Source organism: Pogona vitticeps, chromosome 3 (genome assembly GCF_051106095.1).
Source record: "Pogona vitticeps strain Pit_001003342236 chromosome 3, PviZW2.1, whole genome shotgun sequence".
In the NCBI taxonomy this organism is placed as follows: domain Eukaryota; kingdom Metazoa; phylum Chordata; class Lepidosauria; order Squamata; family Agamidae; genus Pogona; species Pogona vitticeps.
This window is the reverse complement of record NC_135785.1, coordinates 73,207,666-73,230,000: the sequence shown is the minus strand read 5'-3', so window position 1 is coordinate 73,230,000 and position 22,335 is coordinate 73,207,666. Positions and strand designations below refer to the sequence as shown.

Below are 22,335 nucleotides of genomic sequence, written 5' to 3'. Positions count from 1 at the left end.
TCAATGGACCTGTAGTAGTACAATTTGCTATGCTGATGAAAAAGATATTAGTCATTTACAGTTTGCTTTAAGAAGATTAAAAATTGTAGCAATGTCTTTGGGAGTGAACACAAACTAGCAAGAATAATTATTCCAATTTTCAAAATGAGTGGTAATTCAAAGGTGGTCATGTTGCCCTAAGAATTCTGTGAGTTGTAATCCAGAAACACAAATCTCAACTTCTCTAATTATTATCATACTACTGAAATTAAAGGTTACTTCTTAAAACACAAAGACTGATTTAAAATTACAGTTGTATTTGGTGATCGAGCACAAGTGGAATCTAGGTATAGAATACCTGTCTTTTACACAGAACAAACGATATTCGATAAACTTCATTCTCTCCTCCATTGCCTCCCATTTTCTGTGCTTCTTTTGTCCATAACCTCTCACACTGTTAAACTGAGATTCTAAGAGGTCAAAACTACAGTACCAGAATTATTTACAATGAGGTAGCCATGTTGATCTATGTTTTTTTGGAGCAGGAGTACATTCTTGTGCTACTTTAAAAACTGCCAGGTGGTAGGCTACAGATGACAAACGCTGGTATCAAGGTTGTTGTATGGTATAGATATACATCAGCATTTTTGGACTAAGGATGTTGAACAAACCTCTGGAATTAATATTTCGTTCTTTAACGCAATACATTGATAGTCACTAACAATGTTTTCTCTAAGCATGGCCACACAACGCTGCATCAATGCTGTGCAGCCAAGCCAGTGTTGCCTCCCATTTGCTTCTGGTTGTGGCCAGAAATCCATGTGCACAGGATGGGCCCCCTCCCCAGTGCTGGTGGCAAATTAGAGGGCACATTCATTACTTAGATTATTAGAGAAATCATATTTTGAGAAAATTTATATTATCTGCTATAGAAATCACATGTAGTGTGACTTTTAAGCGACAACTAAAGACATGGCTGTACGTTCAGGCCTTCCCGCCTGTCAATACTTAATTTCTTTTTTCTTCTCATTTATTTTCTGTTCTATTATTGCATGTGTCACAGACTGTTTGTTAAATTTTTATGGTTTATTGTATATTCTTTATTGTAAGCTACCCAGAGTGGTCGACCAGACCAGATGAGCGGGATATAAATGTTTTTTTTGTTTTGTTTTTGCTGCTTTTCTTGCTGTCCTTCATGACAAAGTTGTAGAATTCATTAGAAATGTTTTATTACAGAATGTCTTATCTCAGCTGATTTAAGCACACAAACCTCAAGCCTGTGATAACAGCCATTCTTTTCTTTTGTCCAATCATTCCTACCCTGTCCCGCCCTTACTTAGCTACCCATTTCCCATGATGTTCAGCAGTTGCAGCAAGAAAGACTTGGAGAACAGTTTGGAGAAAGGAGTGGGGATGTGTCTCTTCAATCTGCCAGAAGTTAAGGAATCATTTGGTGGGCCTAAATGTGGGAACGGCTATGTAGAAGGAGGAGAGGAGTGTGACTGTGGCGAACCTGAGGTAAGTCTGTCACTATTGCTTTAAATGGAGACTAGAAGTTCCATCTAGTGGTTCCCAACCTTGGGTTTACCAGGTGTTCTTGGCCTACAGTTCCCAGAAACCCTCACCACCACCTCTGCTGGCTGGGGTTTCTGGGAGCTGCAATCCAAGAACACCTAGGTTACTCAAGGTTGGGAACTACTTTATATATATCTTCCTTTTAACATAACTAAGTAAGTAGATGTAAGAATACTCTTTTGTTCTCTGGAGTTTTACCTCTTCCCCACCCGCCTATCTATTCCTTCCTTATTCCCTTGTACCCACACCCCAACCCTCACACTTATTGAAAATGAATACAACTTTTAACTTAAAAAAAGTTTGGGAGCTATTCATCTAGAATACTAAGCTATATTATTATCCTAGTGCCACTATTCCTTGATCTCAGCATTCTTTGAAAGTAGTCTAGTTCTCTATCTAACTCATAGGCATGTTGTGTGTATAGGCTGTTATTCCAATACGGTTGGAAAGTGCTTAGAAAATGACTTTCTGGTGCATTTGATGGACTGGAAGAGCCATGCTGAGTGAGAGTTTCTAGAAGCTGTAGTCTAAAAAAGTACATTTTCAACATTCTCCTCTTTCCTTACTAAAGAGGACATCACCAAGAAGATGCTTTTGTCCTTGTACCAACGTAACTTCACAACTTGAGGGGATTCTCTTTAAATTTTTAGCCGTTGATACTTGAAATATGTTGAGACTTAAGGAGGCTTCAAAGTGTTTGGGCCTTTCAGGAAAAACATGGTACTTGAGATATACCGTGTCTAAGCAAAATAATGAAAAACATGGAAAGCAATTACCTTTATGTCACTATCCTGTCTGTTTATCTCTTAAAGGTGTTCACTTATCATTTATCAGTGAGGACCTCAAAACACAGGATTAAAAAATTCCCCAGAAGCACATAAAAGACTATTTAAAAAATAACATTTAAAAGTCACTCTTTTTTTTTTTTTTTTTTTTTGGAAATTTGGTCAAGAACTCTTAAGAGCTGTCTTTGAAATCAGCTTTGCATATCAAAAGCTACACAAATCAGTAGAGACTTTTCTGTTTGTCACAAGTTCATCAAGAATGGAGCCAGACTGACTTACATTGAGAGGGAGATCTACACTCGAGATGCTCTTTGTGTGCCAACCAGTTTTCTCATTACCTGTTTCTTGAAATGATGAGACATGCAGAAACGTCTCTGTTGAAGATCTCAAAGTCTAGGCAAGCTCATATGTGTGAGGAGAGCATCCTTCACACATTTAAGAAACAAGCTGTTTAGAGACCTTTAGCTCCAAACCAGCAAGCTTATTTGAGCTCAGGAGCGAATTGGAAGCCCATTCAAGACTGGCGATATATGGTTTCTAAACAGCACCCCAGACAAAAGGGCTGTGGCATTCCTATGTTTGCCTAAAACTATGCTGTATCCCATCAATTTATTCTATTTGATATAGATCTGCTAGCACTACAGAAAAACACACAATCATTTATTTGTCCTTCACTTGAACCATGGAGTCTACTGGTGATACTGAATTTTCCCCCTCTGGGATCATCAGAACTAAATATATCAGAATATGATGGATTTGTCATCTCTGATAAATGTAGCACTGCAGACAAAATAGATTTGGGGACATAGAAATAGCAAGAAGTTTCTACAGCTTTTCCATATAGTTTATCAAACTGATTCAAGTCATAAAGATGTCCTGGTGGTTTTTCTCATTCTTCTGCCAACAAAATTGGAGAATTTGGTTCATCTCCTTGTTTAAAGCCAAAAGAGCACTTGTAGCTTGCAGATGCAGTTCTAACCCATTTATATTTCTCATTTTCCACTCCTGAAGGTCCCTAAAGGCTTTTAAAGTTTTTTTTTAAAAAGCTTAATATTGCCACGAAGCAGTTTGAATTGTGACTTCTTCGTTTGTTTTGTTAAATGCTTTGGAAAATTGGGTCTCAGGTGCGATTGATTTTAGTCCCAATCTTCTACTGTAATCTGTGTGGTACCAGCAAATCCATTCCATTAGTTAATGTTACATTAGCCAAGCAATTTAGACCAGGAGTGGCACATCAATACCACTCTAATCCTTGAAGGCATCAGGTTGTTCTGTGTGTAGGTCTATGTGCAGCAGTTTGCATCTAAAAGCTATTTTTATTAGGTATTTGAATGAAATTGTGTGGTTTTATTTTATTTTTAAGTCTAGCAAGTGTTTTAAGCTTTCTCTGCTTATACAGAATATTTTTTAAAATGTTGTTTGTGGTCATTAATAAGCTATTTTCCCCAAGCTGAGCCACCTGGGAAGAAAAGCTTTGCTCGCATTAAGTGCGATGCATGTCTTGGTTGCTGCTGATCTTGAGGCATTCAAAGCCTTAAAAAAGAAAGGGGAGAAACATGGAAGAGATGTCCTTCTTTTGAGTACCTGTTAGGGCACTGTTAGAAAGAAAGTGCAGGACAATGTGGACTTTTCTTACATTCACTTGGTTTAGAATGTCTACCCTTGTACAGAAGCTGCTTTGTTCAGCAGTGTGCAAATTTGAGTTCATGAGCTATCTCTCCTCTATAATTAATGGGTGGACATTTCAGGAGGGGAAAAAAAACTAATTTCAGCTAAACAAAACTTCCTAATGATCAGAGCTGTTAAAGTTTTGAACCCAAAACTCAATTTTTGGCATGCTATGGATTCAACTGCAGGTGGTTTCTCAACCAGTCCCTTAAGAAGAGGCAAAGAAAAAATGATTTTTAATAGCTGATGTAGTAGTAGTCTATATACAGTTAAAAATGTTTTACAGGGAACATGATTAATTTGCCAATATCTGGTAAACCACTTTACAATATTGGAAAAGTCAAACTGGAAGGCTTGCTTTGGGTTGGTTCCAGTGATCATATACACTGGAACCAGTCCAAACCAGAGCAATCCTACCCTTGCCAGAAAAGTAGAAGCCCTTTGACAGGGAGCAGAAAGGTATGGATTCAAATGGTCTGGAGGCATGCTGGTGCACTCTCGAAAACACATTGTCCGATCACTGTCTTTAAGAGTGCAGCAGCCTGTCCCTGCAGTACTCCAAACAGCAGGCCAAATGGCCCATGTACTCAGCCTGTGTAGGATTCTACCTGCATCTTTCTTCCCCTGAAACGTTACATTATGCAGAATATTTACCTGCAATGTAGAAGATCCAAAGAGTTATACCCAATGCTCTCATTTAGTTAGGACAAAATTTCTACCATTTGCAGAAACCCCAGTTCCACCCTTACAAATTTCAATATTTTTACCTCACTTGCTTAACTATTTTCACATCTTTCTATGATAGTGTTATGCTTGTGTTTACTTACGCTAGTTGCATTGCTAATATGAGGGACATACAACTTTTCACAGAACGATGGTAGCTCTAGTACTTGTATAGGACATTATACTGGATGCATTCCAAGTGTATCAGTAGTTTAAACATTATCAACAAGACAAGTTCTGTGAGATATGGAGGCTGTAAATCAGAATGGGGATTGATTACACACTGATCAAAAAAGTGCATAAGCTTTAGCAATGTTCTTGTTTTTCATGTCTCCTTCACAAAGCAATACATGCTTGTTAGCTTATTTTTACATTATATATATATTTTTTATACTTTGTAGATCTTTTCATGAGGTTCTCCAGTACATTTTTTTTGTCTATGGTATACTCACTGAAGAGAATCTCCTCCTTTAGGCAAGTCACCAAATAGTATATTCTGTGCTGTCATTTTGGAACCAACTTAATGCAACCCTAATACGGCTTCCAAAGTAAGTGAGATGTTTAAGGAATGGCTTTACCAGTTCCATTCCACCAGTGAGTTTTGATTGCAAAACAGGGATTTGAACCCGGGTCTCCTGAATCCTGGTCCATCATTCTGTTCCTTAAACCACACTGGGTATCCATTTGTATCACATAGACTTTTGCAATTCCTTCTGGATATTAGATATTCTGTACATTGACTTTTTTTAGGGCAGTTATACTTAATGTTTCAAAACTATTGTGTCCAGAACAAAAGAGGGAGCTTTAGAAATTTTTTTGCAAACTATTCCTTTGATTATAGATGAGATCCTAAGTGCTTGTTTTCAAAGGCCTAAATCCCTCATAGTGTTAGTGGAAGGAAATAGAACATTATTGGAATTCCACTGGTTTTTCTGGTTGTGTAAGAAGTGGTACATTTCTATTTGTGGTTTGTAAGGCATGTAAGTAGTTCTGCAACTGCCATCTGCATTAGATAACATCCCCATCCCCGATGTATAGCCCAGAAGGAAGAGTCACTGAGTGCAACAGCATTTGTGCTAATGGAATAATATTGTTGGACACTTCTCTAAGACTCATGTTCCACCACATTACCTTTTGTCTTTTCACTCCACTCAATGCAAGTGCTCTAGTTTAATTAGTTGCACATTTGTCCTTATTGGAACAACATACCTTCTTGAGAAAGACTCCAGAATATGAACACTTCCTACAATGTCTGTGTTTAAAATAAAATAATGATAATAACAAACATTCACAAAGCATGTTTTCTTTCTCCTTGTATTTCAAATCAGCTTCATAATCAGGTAGCTACAACTTCTTATCTAAAGGCTCTTTAGAAAATAGGGAAGCAGTAATAGGTTGTGAACACCATTCTGACTTAGGTTTTTTTTTGTTCCCATCTCAGTATTAGTGGATCTTTGTCTTAGCACTGCTGAGTAGCAGTCTGTTGCTAAGGAACCCAATGGTGCAGTGGTTATATTTCAGTACTGCATTGAAGACTCTACTCATGACCTGATTTTGATCCTGAGCTCAGGTGGCTAGTTCAAGGGTAATTCAGTCTTCCATCCTTGCATAGTTGGTAAACTGAGTACCCAGCTTGCTGGGGGGAGGGGGCAACATGTATCCTGCATAATCAAATTGTAAATTGTCCAGAGAGAGTTTTAAGCACCATTTGGGCGGTACGTATATAAATGGGACACTTTGCTTCCCCCCCGCCCCATTTTGATGAGACCTAAGGGAGCTGGTATACAGGTGTCATTGATTCATCTTGTTTCTCCTGATCATAACTTTTGAAGAGGATTTGCTTCAAATATTATCTGAGTACTCTGACTGGTTCAGATAATAAAAACAGATAAAAATTTTAACCACCTCCTCTTTATAGGGAAGCACCACAATTAATATGAGCCACAGTAGTCATGAATGTATTTGCTAACAATAACAATGGTGATCTTATTTTGCATCACTTTTTTGTTATCCTCACTTCAACAATACAAATAATATTGTAAGAGAGAGAGTATAAGACAGCTCCTCAGGTGAGCAAAATCCCTGTCATTCCATTGAAATAATTACATATCAGTGGTAGAGTCGATCTGCAGTCAATCTTTCTAGCATCACAAAACCATGGTTCCCTCCCCATCAGACTTGACATATCAAAGTTGTATTTTTGTTTCTTCTTCACTTATATTTGCTATCATAAGAAACCTGTAGCCTGAATTGAAATTTTCTCTTGGGTTAATCATCAGAGTGGACAGATTGGAAAAAAAACCCAAATGTGAGTAGAATAAAATACACAAAAAATATGTAATGTAGTAGGTAGAATGTCAGACTTGGACTGCTCAGCCATGGAAACTCATGGGGGTGGCAGTAATAAACAATTCCTTGAAATTCTTAAAAACCTGCACTAGGGTCACTATTAGTTGGAAATGGCAGCTCATAACAACAACATTGAATACATAATAGCTCTGGACCTCTGCATGAATTGTCCACTGTGAGATAAGGCTACTAAGATGCAGAAGTGATTAAGGGTTTCAAAAGACCCATTTCATTATTTAGTTGTGCTTTTCTTGAGGACATCATTCCTATATGCCTACGGTTGTACTCTGGACTTCCAGATACTAGACCCTTTTGGAAACCTGACTGTGTGCCCATTACTTAAAATTATAGATTTAACAAGTGAGTCACAACTCGCTGTCAAATCCAACTTAAGTTACACCAGCAACTTGACTTGGGCTCAACTTGGGGGTTTCAGGGGTTGGACTTGCAACTCGACCCACAACTCAGACCCAAGTCATGTTGTTGACTCCCTAGGGGCTACTCTACCTGCCCCCTGCTCTCATCAAAGGCAGCAGGCCCAGCTTCCAGCTGCTGCCTCTGCCCATGCACTCACCACCCAGCTGATAGGCAGAAGCAAGGACTGGCTCCAGGAAGGGAAGGGAAGGTGGGCCTGCTGTCTTTGAGGAAGATGGTGGCAGCACCAGTGGTAGGTGGTGGCAGGTAGGGAGGCCCACTGTTTCTGTCCATGCCCCAGCCTATGTGACACATATACAGTCTGAGTCCTTGGGTCCAGGTCCCAAGTCTGAAGTCTCAGGTGTGTGTGTGCGTGTGCGTGTGCGAGTGTGTGTGTGTGTGTGTGTGTGTGTGTGTGTGTGTGTGTGTGTGTGTGTGTGTGTGTGTGTGTGTGTGTCGGGAGGGGGGCAAATGACTCAGACTTGAGGCTTGGGACTCAGGACTCAGACCCAAAGACTCAGACTTGGGACTTGGGCCTGACGACTCAAAGTTGTTGTTGTTGTTGTTGTTTAGTCGTTAAGTCGTGTCCAACTCTTTGTGACTCCATGGACCAGAGCATGCCTGGCCCTCCTGTCTTCCACTGTCTCCCAGAGTTTGGTCAAATACATGTTGGTAGCTTCAGTGACACTGTCCAGCCATCTCGCCTTCTGTCGTCCCCTTCTCCTCTTGCCTTCACACTTTCCCAACATCAGGGTCTTTTCCGGGGAGTCTTCTCTTCTCATGAGATGGCCAAAGTATTGGAGCCTCAGCTTCAGGATCTATCCTTCCAGTGAGCACTCAGGGTTGATTTCTTCCAAAATTGATAGGTTTGTTCTCTTTGCAGTCCAGGGGACTCTCAAGAGCCTCCTCCAGTACTACAATTCAAAAGCATCAATTCTTCGGCAGTCAGCCTTCTTTATGGTCCAGCTCTCACTTCCATCAGACTTGGTGTAGAGTGCACTAACATAACTATGATGTAGCTTGTTCTTCTCTCCACTTGCATAGAAGAACATGAAAGAAGCCTCCCTGAAAAATATGAATGCAACTTGGTGTCCCCTGGGCAGGACTCACTTAACTGATCTTTCCACTCCAGAAGTACCAAAATGCAACAACTCACTGTAGGAATACTATTGGACAACTGATTATCTTGGCGTGTATCAGGCCGATTAACCAACACAGCTAGGGGCTGAGCTAGACATCTCCTCCTTCCCTCTCTCATTTGCAGACATAAGGGTAGTTTGTTCCATTAATTATGGAAAAAATTCCAAAGTCTGTTAGCAATTCACAGTTTGGTGGGTACAGAATGTGTTCATATAACTTGATGTCCTGTGTCAGTGTAGTGGAGAAAGATGTTTCTGTCCAACCAATTACCATTCTCTGTGACCTTTGAAGAGTAAGTTTCCCATTTATATTTTCTCAGGACTAAACAATAGATCCATTTGACCCAAAGACTAGGGAGGGAATGGATCTAGTCAGTGAGACAACCAAGAAAATGAAATTATGTAACCAGAAACAGGAAGTGTTGCATACAGGAAAGAAGAACCTTTCACTTAGAATTGTAAGTTATTTGGGAACATCAACCTATCTTTTTACATATGAAACTCTGAAATACTTTGTGTATTAAAGAGACTTACAGTACATAAAAAACGAAGATGGAGATCATAAATAAACAGGCAGCACTTCTAAGGGACATGTGAAGGTTATATTGGATAACTAACTCAGCAGTGTGATACTGTGGCAAGAAAGGGTAATGTCCTTTCAAGTTGCATTAAGAGCAGTATCATTCCCAAGACTCATGAAACAATAGTACTACCCTGTTCAGCCCAGAGATTAGATCTCATTTAAGTACTGTGCCACTTCTGATCAGTGCAAGATAAATTGGAAACAATTCAGAGGAGAACTATAATGATGATAAAGTTCAAGGGGAGAGGGAGCAAATAACACAAAGACCTAATTCTCACTGAGAAGACTGTGTATCAGGAAGTCTAACCTAACCTTCTCCATGAAATATAATTTTCGATACATAGGAATTTGATATAGGTGATATAGACGTAGATATGGATATATGAAGGAGAATCCATTCATTAGTTCAGACATACAATCTGAAGTTGTACAACCTGATCATAAGTTTAGAATTAGACCAAAGAACATTTAAAATAATATAATGTGTTAAACTCAGATAGAAAACAGATTAAGAGGAATGTGATAGCAACCATAAATATTTAAAGGGATCTGAGAAAAGAGGAGAAACAACACTTCACTAGCCAACTGAATACTTCAGTGAAATAAAAAAACAGATCCTAATCTTATAAATGAAGTTATGAGTGGAATCTGAGGGGTGGCTGAAACTTTGGCTTAGTTCATACATATATTTTTTTAAATTGGGTTCTTGGTAGAGGCACAGGTCAGTGGGAGTTGTGTGGGGATGTTTTTAGCTTTAAATATTGCCCTTTTAATTATACTGTATAAGCTGCCTCAGGTCCCTTTAAGGAGAAAGGCAGGTTAAAAATACTTCAAATAAATAAATAAATAAAACTACCTGGAATACATCAGCATCTCTAAATAAGGGTTGCTGCTACTCTGAAAAACAGAACATTTTTAGAAGAAGAATAGAGTTACATCTATTTACCAAAATACTTTGTAAATTAAAGTTGGGGTCCTGCTGTTGTGCAGCGGCTTGGGAGGTTGCTGCAATCAACCAAGCTGGAGACATCCCTCTCGTTTGGGTTTATGCAGCCTTTCATGTATGTATGTTTAGGGATAACCAGAATAGCAGCTACCCTTCCTCCTTTTCTCTTGCTCCCAGAATTTTTAGGGCCTTGCATGTCCCAGGCACTGCCCCCTAGAAGATCTAAGCCAGCCCCTGGTCTCCATCAATTCCGCAAGGTATCACCATAGCTCACTCAGGCAAATATGTACTTTGCATAAGATTGTCTGTCATCCTTTACCTAATTAATTTCTTAGCAGCATAAATGTCTCTGTTTTGTCAGAAGCACCACAATACAGTTTTAAATATATCAGAAATTTTTTTGCCCAGTAACTGGCAACATCAAGAGCATTTGGGGCAGCTAACACAAAGTTTTCCATAGTACATGTTGAGGAGCTTAGAGTACACTGACAGGTGTGAAGCACCCTGTTCCTTTTCTCACCCAGAAAGAGCTGTGATGGTATGAAAATCCCAGTTTCTTAGGTTTTCTTTGGTTCTGCCAATTCCAGTCTATAGCCTATCAAGTGTCTTCCAAGTAACCCTGTTCTCTGTGTGACTCGGAGCAAGACTTTCCAGGGATTCCATTCATTTTAAAAAGTGTGTACAGTAGTTCTTTCTTTCCACATTACACTCCTGGCATTCTCTGTTTTTCCTTCAAGATCCACAGATGTTCTGAAAAAACTTCTCTCTAGTTTTAATCTGGGAGGGGCAGGATGGTAGTCAAAGAATGGGTGTACCTTTGATGTAGCTGCTGTAGATTTTTCACCATTAGCATCTGCTTCTTTCTATATGCCTCTAAATGCACTCACTTGCATTCAGAATGCAAACATGTTATTTCCCTATAGAGGGGTCATTGTGTATATTTTTTCTGAAGTATTAAATCAGTATTTCTTGAGAAATAGAAACAATACAAGAATGAATTACTAAAACTAATCTGTGAAAGTGTACGAATTCCAAAACTCAAATTATCTTTATGCACACGTATCTCAAAATCTGCATTATTTTACCATTGTCTAGAGAAGGTACTAATGAAGAGACTTTCCCAAGGTGTAAATAGGTTGTTTTTGGTGTTCTTGTGAACTTCTCTGGATATATTTGCTGCTTCATATCCAGTTTCTCAACAGTAAAAGGTATTTTCAGTACTAGATGCTGAATGTAACTTGATAGAATACTGTTGGAACTGTTAGATATGTTGGTGTAGAAAAGAAAGGGAGTCGAGGCCAATTCTGAAACACACAAAAGGCCTGAAGATGTAGTCTACCACAAACTAGACTACATTCTTTCCCAATCTAGAGGAGGCAGATTGATAGATTGATTCAATTCTCCTCTATACAAGCTTTTTTTGTTGTTGTTGTTGAATATGGCTCTCAGATTTTATTATCTTCCTCTTTTAGGAATGTACAAATCAGTGCTGTAATGCTACTACCTGCACTTTAAGACCAGGAGCAGTGTGTGCCCATGGACTTTGCTGTGAAGATTGCAAGGTGAATTTTCCTCATTTTTGTAGGGCAGGATTCCATCATCATCTTGATGTCTGTTCAGATCTTCAGAACTATTCTGCATTTTCAGTGGGAGCTGAAGACGTCACCCACACTGACCTAAAATTATAGTTCTGAGAATTTTCCAACATCTTTAAAAATAATACATTATTAAATACAGAATGTCTTGTCTTGTAAAAAAGCATGCATTTTTATTTTGTGCATATATTGATAGTATTGAAAGAACAAATCTTAAAAGTTTATGTCCACTTAAATAATTCCGCCACTGCAGAGTCATTTCACATTTAGGTTATGTGCTTCCATGTGTGCTGCGGATCAGAGGCTTGTGCTAGCATCTTAAATGAGGAATGAAGGAGACCCTTTGGAAATGTGTTATAAACAAGAGTTCAGTATATCAAAGAGATGCATATAAAGTGCTGTGTCACTTTTATACTGTGCTTAATGGCCACCTGGTGCAGAGTCTCAGGGAGGACGAAACATTAGCCTGTGGCATAAATTTCACTGTGTGGTACCTGATTGGAATTACTACAGCCTCCTTCTTCCCCCTCCCCCTTGCAGCTGAAGCCAGCAGGGATCTTATGCAGGCACTCCAGTAATTCCTGTGACCTTCCTGAATTCTGCACTGGCAGCAGCCCTCACTGCCCAGCCAATGTGTATCTGCATGACGGGCATTCTTGCTACAGGATAGATGGATACTGCTATAATGGCATGTGCCAAACCCATGAACAGCAATGCATCACACTCTGGGGGCAAGGTGAGCTTCCACATCTGATTGCTATTCCTTTCTCTAGGTATTTATTCCTATCTGCAAACAACTGTTTTGTCCTATTTAGATACAAGGGAGATTTTGAGACAGCATGTGCTTCTGACTCTGTTACTTCTACATTTTCTACTTCACACAACTCATTACTGCAGGGTTAATCTTCTGTGTTGCACTCTGTTGTTTCCACACACAAAACCTTTTCTCACCAGCAATCAGTACCCCTGTTGCAATAGAAGAACGCAAATGTTGAAGCCCATACATTTGCCTATGGAATAGAGGTAAGTCCCCTTGCGTTTTTAGATAATAACCATATCCCCCAGTGCAGCTGATAGCTAGGTTGCAGGAGTGGCCTAAGCTTTACAGACACTGCCAGTATCTTTTTAGCCATGCAGCTGCTCATTGCTGTTTTACTTCCCCTTGCTATACCTCAGCATCCAACTGTGTGATAAAAGTACTGCCTGTCCCATGCGAAAGTACAGTCATGCCCCGGTTAACGATTACCCCACATTACAATGAATCTGCTTCATGACGATGTTTTTGCGATCGCAATTGCGATTGCAAAACGATGGTCTAAATGGGTTTTTTTCGCTTTGCGAAGATCAGTTCCCTGCTTTGGGAACCGATTCTTTGCATTACAATGATCAAAACAGCTGATCATCGGGTTTTTAAAATGGCCACCGGGTGCTCAAAATGGCTCCCCGCTGTGCTTAGGGATGGATTGCTCGCTATATAGGCACCGGAAATGGCTGCTGTATGGAGGATCTTTGCTGGACGGTGAGTTTTTAGCCCATCGGAACGCATTAACTGGGGTTTAATGCGTTTCAATGGGTTTTTTAATTTCTCTTTACGACGTTTTCGCTCTACAGCGATTTCGCTGGAACAAATTAACATCGTTAAGCAAGGCACCACTGTATTCCAGCAGCTTCCCTTAACTGGCACTTCTTTATATAGAGGACAAGCAAGAAGAACCCATAGGAGCAAGCAAGTGAGCAGGAATGTGAAGGGCAGGGTATGGGCAAGGGGAGACATGGAGGGAGCAGTGGAAGGTGTTTCTGGCATCCTAGCATTAACTCTGCCTGATGTTAGGGCCAGCATTGCCAACGTCAGGGTCTCAGAAATATCAATGGTGTGGCTTAATGCATGTCATCAATACCAAATGAGTAGGTGTTATATTGCCACATTAATGCTAAGATCATGTCTCTACTCTATAATTCAGAACTTTGCAGATGCTTAAATCTAAGACAGGATCTAGTAGCCTCCTTCCAGACAAAGCTATTGGCCCTCTCTGAAACTATGTGCACTGGGGACATAGGAATCCTTTCAGGAATAAAAGTGGCTGCCTCTTGCCTCAGTTTACTTAACTGTAAAATGCAAATGCTAACCCACCTCTCTGAAGTAATTACTATAATGTTTGCTTAAGCACTTAGGGATTTCTGGGACGAAAGCCATTGTGTAAGTGCATAGCATTAGTTAGGCAAACATAACTCACGGCTGTTGCTGAATTAGAAAGAAAATGTGCCATGAATTGCATATCCATCAGTACTGAGAATTCACTTGGACAGTTACCTGGTTTTAGCTGACATTACATCCTAATCAAGGACAGCAAACATTGCATTGGAACATGGGTTAGAGTTAACTGGAAGACCTAACCTGTGGCTTGGCAGCAACAAAGAAAATATCCTTCTTCACTGCTATTTTGTCGGTACAGATCTGTCCAGTGAAGCCGTTCCAAATGCTCAAGGCATTATTATACATTTGCCCTTGAGAACAGAATGTTGACCACATAGTAGACTCCTATGAAGAATTTGCACAGCACTTTGCAGACAAAGTTGCATGATCAACTCTGGCTTGAATGGTATAGTTGTGGATGTAACTTTGTCTCCTGGCTTCTCCATTGAGAATGGATAAGTTCAAGCGGGTAGAAGAGAGTAACGTATGCCTCTTTGGAAGGCAGAGTTCCAGCATGTCTAAAGGAGGCATTAATATGAACAACATTAGAAAAGCCCTCCATGAAGCCCACTGTGCTGGACAATTTCTAGCCAGTATCCAATGTCCCATTTTGGGTAATGAATGGGAACATGTGGCAGCTTTTCAGCTCCAGGGTTTCCTGGATAAAACAGATTATCTAGGTGCATTTCAGTTTGGCTTCAATGCCTCATTATGGAACAGAGACAGTGTTGATCACCTTGGTAGATGGTATATGCTAGGAACTAGACAGCAGGGATGTGTACCTGTTGGTTCTGCTGGACATAATTTATTATTTAATTTATTTATTTAAAATATTTTTACCCCGCTGTTCTCCTTGAAAGGACCCCAGGCAGCTTTCAGTGGCTTTTTATACACTCAGCCATAGTATCCTTACAGGCTGTCTCGCTGGGATTGTCTTGAAGGCACTGTCCTAGAGGAGTGAGTGCAGAAGACAGTGCTTAAGGACTTCTGTTTGACCCCTTGGCCATTGGCGTATGAGACTCATCAGGATTTTGCTCTGTCTCCCATGATATTAAACATGATATTCAACATATACATGAAATGATACATGGAGAGATTTCTGGAGTGTGAGGGTTTGGTGCCAACAGTATACTAATGATACCAAACTCTACTTCATTCTATCTAATTTGAAGAAAGCTGTTTTAGTTCTAAACCAGTATTCAGTGTTAGTAACGGATCAAAGTATCAGCACTTAGTCCATATAAGACAGACATCCACCCCATCTTCCATGTATATAATTACTAAGCTATATTACCCACACATATCACTGCTTGTACCCACTATCCAAGTTTGATTCTTCTTCCTCCACTCCTGAGTGATAATCTCTGGCTGAAGCAGTCTCTTCCAGTTTTCAAAAATCCTGTACCAAGACTTTCTTCTATGGGAAAGTAGACTTTAAATAGCAAATTGCATGCACACACACAGCAGGAACTTAAGAGTTTTCAAGCTTTTAAGGGAAGATAAACATGAGCCTTGGACCCACAAAAGTTGCCCAACCTGCTCCATTAAGTAAATAACTTTCACCCATTGATTCTTTAAATTCTGCAACCCTAAAATTCCATTATAGTTTCAACTGCTTTAACAGTTTTTAAAGGATTAATCCACTTAAAAGACTCAGAAGGTCAGCATCCTGTTACTTCCATTCTTTCTACATTTTTCCTTTCCTTGATGCCTTACATTTTCCAGGTAGCATTTGCAACTCCAAGGGAGCTCTGAGGCAGTTTCCTTGTTTTTCATAGGAGACACATGTGGACAGAAACATCTATGGATACAGAAATCTCCTCTGTTGCTTTCTGGTTTGGGGTTCCATCTCCCAGAATTCTGCCTGGAGAGTTTTGGGCAAATTTGGGGGGAATAACAGCTGAAAAAATCCAAAAGTCCCATCCCTAGTTAATAACAGCTGCAGGGGATGCTTCAGATCAGGATTACATTTCCCTGCATTGCCATTTTCTTGCACCATATTATTTGCCCTGCACAACAAATATGTAATTGTTGCCAGAAAGAGGTTGCTTTTAAATTAGAAAATGCCAGTAGAAGGACTTATACAGATGTTCTGTCATTTGGTGCCACTGATCTGGTCAAAATTGGTAGCTCTGCTGCTTTTGTGAAAAATGCTTTTAAAATGCCGCCTTCATAATGAGAGATATCCTATTCATAGATCTCCTGTGTCATCTTTAGTTTGGCTCCCAGCTATATTGCTTAGGAGTGGAAGGCAAGCGCAGAATGGAAGATTCTGATATTCATGAGAAGGCAGTAAAATTCCTCAGTGCACAATGATGTCATGGCAATAAGAGGAATTGCAATGTTTGTTCATGGCCCCAAATTTTGAGGAAATATCAGTTCTTTCATACTGTCACACACCAGAGGATTTATTCCTCACTCTATTACATATGACTCTTAAATCGTGTTATTCGATAAAACAATGTTTATTTAAGTGCTTATAAGTAAATCATATAAAGTAAATCATGGATGGTCTTATTTGTGTTTGATAACATTTATATTTGCTTTTGTATAATCATGTTGATCAAGGTTTTTATTCATTTCTTATCTTGTTCTCTATCTCTCTATTCTTCTTTAACACAAGGCTGGTTCTAATTGCCTAAACTGCTTCTCTCTAACTGATATCCTTAACTGAAGTTCCTAACTCTAACTTCTAACCTCTAACCGATCTTTAACTGTCTTCCGTTCTTCTTATATTTTCTTAGTTCCGCCTCTTCTGTTCACCCATTGGTTGTTAAATCAGGGTTCCATTGTGATGGACAGGAGTGGTTACTGACCTGTCCATCACACATACCAAAAGAAAAGCAGCAATTAATAAGGGAGTATGTAAATTTCTATGACTTATTAAAGGGATTTCAAAGGTGCATGTCTAATCCTAAATCAAGAGCTTCAGGAGAGGGGGGATGCTGTGAAGAATATAGAATATATCAGCAAGCTGTTATAAAGGGCAGAGAATATTGATCCAGGTGTTGTTTAATAAACTCATGCATTTTACTGGAATAATGTTTAGCAAACTTCTCTTCAGGACAGAGAGTGGGAACGTTCTGTGTATACAAGAAAGTTCTCTCTCTCCATTTGTAATGTATACTTTCTTTTAATTAAACAGAAAAAAACATGGGTGGTTTGTTTTTTTGGTAAAATCGCATTGTGTTAGATGCAAGTATTATTTGGCTCAGGCTTCTATGGACTTCAGCTCACTTCTCCAGATACACTGTAGGCATTTGAAATGGGCTGAAGTCTATGAAAGTGAGACTTCAAAGTGCCACAAAAAATGTTGTTTTGCTCCAACAGAATAATATGCCATCCATCTGGCAAACTGCTGTAACTATGACCTACCAATAGCAATAAGACTGCAGTTCAGTGCATTTGGATATTATCTGCTGCCCTTATTGGCATTTCCAGGAGGTGTTTGGGTATGCAGATAAATCTACTGGAAAGAGAAGCATTATTGATTTTTTTTTCTGGGAGAAAGGAAGCTTTAACCTTTAAGAAACTGGAAATTTCTCAGCTGCCATATGAATCCTTGTTTGAAGCATATAGGTGTAACTAAATATGTCTGGTTCCATTCCCCCCTCTTTATAATGGTGTCAGTTGTGATGATGAAAAAATATATGGACCATTAACACTGACATAAGTAGTGTTGTCAGTTGGTAAGTGATACCCATTTGGTAAAAGCTGTACACTAGTTTTAATGTAAAACTAAACTGTCTGGATGGAAGATCAGGACAGTTGGTGTAGAATCTGCTGAATATGTTTAAGAATAATTGAACATGTGCACACAGATCTATTTAGAAATTTGTTCCCTTTTCCTGATTCTTGGGTAGATATCGATAGGATTGTAGCTTTAATCATCTTGAGGCACAGACAAGATGTGCCTCAAGAGCAACAACATATGAACTTATCTGACCAAAGAAGGGATAATAAAGAACCACCTCATGATTAAGAATCTGCATACAGCAGCTTAGATTACTGTTCCAAGGGTTGTTATGGAACAATACTTGAGAAGAGTTCAGTAACACTTGCACAAGTAACCACATATGCCTGCAAGGGGCAATAGATATAAAAATGTTTAGCTAAGATTCCTTCTTTGTATAGTCTGGTTTATTTCTCCAAACCAATTGACCGATACTCTGTTGTCTGACATGACTTCCACTCACTGTCCCTGCTCAGTCACTTGTCTTTTTCATAACAATGTAGCTGTATAGATAGCCCACCACATTTTCTTGAAGTCTCTCCAGTGTGTAACTCTGATATGTAATACTTTTCATTTAAGTTACTATTTGATATTTTGATTCCAAGCAATAGGTTCCATACAAACCAACAAATGCAAATGTACATTCCAAATGCAGAACGGTCTTTTTAAGTTGTATACCTGAAGCTATTTATTGCATGGTAAAATAACTTATCTGTATTAGGAAAATCCACAGCATATTTCACCCACGCAGATACTGGCAGAAACCCTGTTACTAGGCCCATTTAACTCAATGGAAATTACTGAGGAGTTTACTAGGCCCATTTAACCCACTGATTCAATGGGCCTGCTACACTGGTGCAACTTATTATACTAAGCAACTGGATTTAAACTGTTATTGGGTTCACAGCACAATATCCAGGCTTCTTACAAATACATTTGTGATAGGACTATTTGTGGGTACACATTCCCAAATTGATTTAGAGGTCAATTTAGCCCTTTGGGTTGAATCTCAATTTGAAATGTTGGAATTCAGTTCCCATTTGGTTCAAATTGTTCCCCAGATCTGAAACAATGTGAAAATTCGGATTACTAGCCTCCCATTGACTTGCATTGGAAAAACAAAATCACCTTTTTGTGTTGCTTTGGGAATGGTATACATGAAATGTCAGGACATGTCAGAACATAAAGAGAGTAGTAAAGCTAAAATGACAGGCAGCAAACTTTAGGGGTTTGAATGAATGAATACTTTATTACGGTCAAAGACCAGTAAAACCAAATCAATATAAAATAGATACATATAATTATAGCTTGGTAAGATCAGTCAGGGTAATAAAATTCCAATAAAACATGATAAAACAACCCTTCTTTCCAGTTAATAATATCATGTATCCTTGATATAAATAAAACCTCAATCAGTGTTATATTAAAAACATATCCATCTAAAATCACCTACCCAAACATTTGATTACGAATAACCATTGCTGCCACACAGAATTTGGCCACTTGTCTTATAATATAAGGAGTGTTGTCAGAGAGTAGCAGTTGGACATAATCCTCCTCTGATCTCCCAGAAGATTTACAAATAATAGGTGATAAAAGCTCCATATGAAGATCCCGATAGCAGGTACAGAAAAGGAGAACATGACCAACTGATTCAACTTTCTCACTATTACAGTGGGATCTTGACTTAAGAACGGCTTGAGTTAAGAACATTTTGACTTAAGAACCACTCTCACAGGAAAATATTGACTTGACTTACATACTTAGATTTGAGTTAAGAACTGAAAAAAAACCACGTGGGAGGCAGGGAAAGTGCAAAATTTGAACTTTCAGTTAACTGTTGGCCAGTGAAAAGGGTGCCTGTCTGCTTCCTCACTCCTCCCAGCGTTTAGAGAGTGGATTGGGAGACAGTCTTCAGACTGCCTGGTACTGTCCTGCCTGGACTGTATTTTCCCTGCCTTCCCTGAACCTTTCTTGACCTAAGAAAAAAAGAAACAAAATATCCCCCTCTAGTGGTCGAAGCAGCTTCCCATTAGTTTCTATGGACGGAAAAGAGCAGATACGGATCAAATGGTTTTCAATGCATTCCTATGGGAAATGCAGATTTGACCTGAGAACTTTTTGACTTGAGAACCGCCTTCCAGTACGGATTAAGTTCTCAAGTCAAGACCCCACTGTACAAGGGCAGAGACAATCTGCTGTAGGCAAACCTCAAAATTTTCCCTCCAAAAGCTTGGAAGGAAATACATTGAGCCTAGCTAGTGTAAAAGCCCTTATGGCTTTAGGTGACATAGTTTGCATTCTGCAGCTTCTTTTTTAAAAAACCATATAATTCTTTTTTTAAAGTACAGTCCGTTGAATGTTCAGTCTTGTCTATTCATCCTGTTTTTGTCAATATGCATGCATATACATACAAACAAACAATAGAAAGATTTTTAAACATCTTACAAGAATTGCAAGGAGAAAGCAAATCAGACACCTAACAATAATTAGGGCCAGTTGGGGCAAGGGGAGGAATAATTTTCACTTCCTAAAACAAACACAAATGCATATGCAACAAACACATTACTAGACACAGGACGAGGCTAAGCTACTTCAGTCCACCAGACAAACGGAATGGGAAGTAAAGAAAGAATGTACAAAATACTGACTGCTAAATAAAGGAAGAGTGGTATGAGATGATTGACCATATACCTTAGGGATCTTACATAGTTTCCACTCAGTTTAGACACTCAGATTTGCAAATGAGCGTGAATGTCATGGGTCATTTTACTCTGGAATTAAATCTGACTACTCCATTTTCATCTGTACCTCATACAAATCAGGTCAAATTAAGCTGACTTGATTCAGGGTTTGGCCAACACCAATGCATGTCTCTTAAGTAAGGTCCTCCCAGGCCGGGCGGTTGAAGGTTCTGACCCCAAGAGAGGCCCAGAAATAAATGACTAGAAACCGGGCCTTCTTGGCGGTAGCTCCACAATTGTGGAATGCTCTCCTGCCCGAAATTCACCTAGTGCCCTCACTGGGAACTTTTAAAAAATTATTTAAAACATTGTTTTTTATACAGGCCTTCCCAGACTCTATTCCACCTTGATCCAACTTACAGTTCAACCCTGCCATCTTTCCCATTCCCTTTTAATGTTAATGTTTATTGATTTTATTTTTAGTTGTTTAAATTGTATTGATTAATTTATACATTGTTTTGTTATTGTACTGTCTGTTTTATTGTGCTGTGTGAACCACCCTGAGTGGCCTGGGTTGCCAGATGGGTGGTATACAAATCAAATCAAATCAATTAGTCAGTCAGTAAAATGATCTGTAACCAAGGCATATTGATGTCTGTTGAAGCTAATAATGATAATAATTTAATACTATCAAACTAAGTTCTGGTGGCTCTTTTGTAAGCTTTTCTGACTATACAGTACTCAGTAGTGGTTTATCATTCCCTTCTTCTAGGGGCAGTCTAGGATGATATAATTTGCTCAAGGATGCCAACTGGCTCTTCTCCAGGGAGGCACAGTGGGAATTCAAATGCCCATCTTTTGAACCCAGATCCACACACCCAACTCACTGAGTTGTGCATCCAGCTTCTGTTGACCCAGCCAGCACTTCAAAGACTTCCTTCATGCATTTCTTACATTCTTATCAGAGTTTCTTGCACTACATTAGTGCTTACTCTTCAGCATTCCACAGGTTTGGGGAGAAGTTCCTTGGGGTCTGCAGTTGAAGAAATACTGCTGTATGTGTGAATGTCTCACGCATTCTCTGTAACTTCCACTGATTCAGATAGGCTTAGTCTAGTTGTGATTTACTGTACTAAAATAAGTTGCAGCTAGAGTAGGTCCATTTGAATCAATGTAACTTATGGAGGAGTTGACTCACGAGATCCCCATTGATTCAATGGATCTCTGCTAGCGAGACTTACTGTGCTAAGCAGGAGGATTTCAGCCTCTTCTTTGGATCCTGACCTCTTGATGTTCATGCCTGCCCTCTAGGGTGCATTCTGAACAGCTGCTCCCCAAACTATGCAGTACCAAAGCAGCACAGGGAATGTCCGAACTAGGGAGAAACACATGCCTGCCTCCTCCACCCTGAAATAGCCCCAACAGTAAACACAAGAAGCCAGCATTGGTAACTTCTCTGTCCATGCTGCTCCCTGGTGGGAGATGAAATAAGTCAAAGGTTTTTGCCTGTTCTTTATCAGAACAGTTGCCTTTATTATAAACAATATGGGATTTAAGAATAGCAGTATTGGGGAGGAAAGCTCAAGTTGATTGTTACTTATAATTTGACAGCAGCATTTGTAAAGGCTATCTAATTCTATAGACATCTGGTATTTCTCAGCCTTGGTCACTTTGTACATCATATTAAGCCATAGCTTATGTTAGCCCTGGTTTGTTGCTTTAGCTATGACTTGTTCAGTATATGACCAAGCAAACTACTTTATCTTTCCCCCATCTTTTGGTCTGTTCCTCTCTTGTGCTCTTATTTAACAGTGGACAATTGGGAGGGAGCCATGGGCAAAGGGCTGCTCGCAATACAGATTAAGTGATAAACCACAATTTAAGAAGAGTTTATGAGCCAGCACCAAAGTGTGGCTTCTGCTCTTATGGCTTTTGTATGGATTGGGAAGGAAAATCACAAAAGGGCCG

General features: G+C 39.4%; 1 protein-coding gene across 1 annotated transcript in view; it reads left to right on the top strand.

The window, feature by feature from the left end:
- The window catches only part of ADAM12 (ADAM metallopeptidase domain 12), a 271,913-nt gene that overhangs the window by 212,786 nt on the left and 36,792 nt on the right, over nucleotides 1-22,335 (top strand). Inside the window, exons 12-14 of the mRNA XM_020791531.3 lie at nucleotides 1,320-1,497; nucleotides 11,634-11,723; nucleotides 12,297-12,492. Coding sequence (XP_020647190.3) covers nucleotides 1,320-1,497; nucleotides 11,634-11,723; nucleotides 12,297-12,492 — 464 coding nt within the window. The remainder of the gene's footprint in view (nucleotides 1-1,319; nucleotides 1,498-11,633; nucleotides 11,724-12,296; nucleotides 12,493-22,335) is intronic.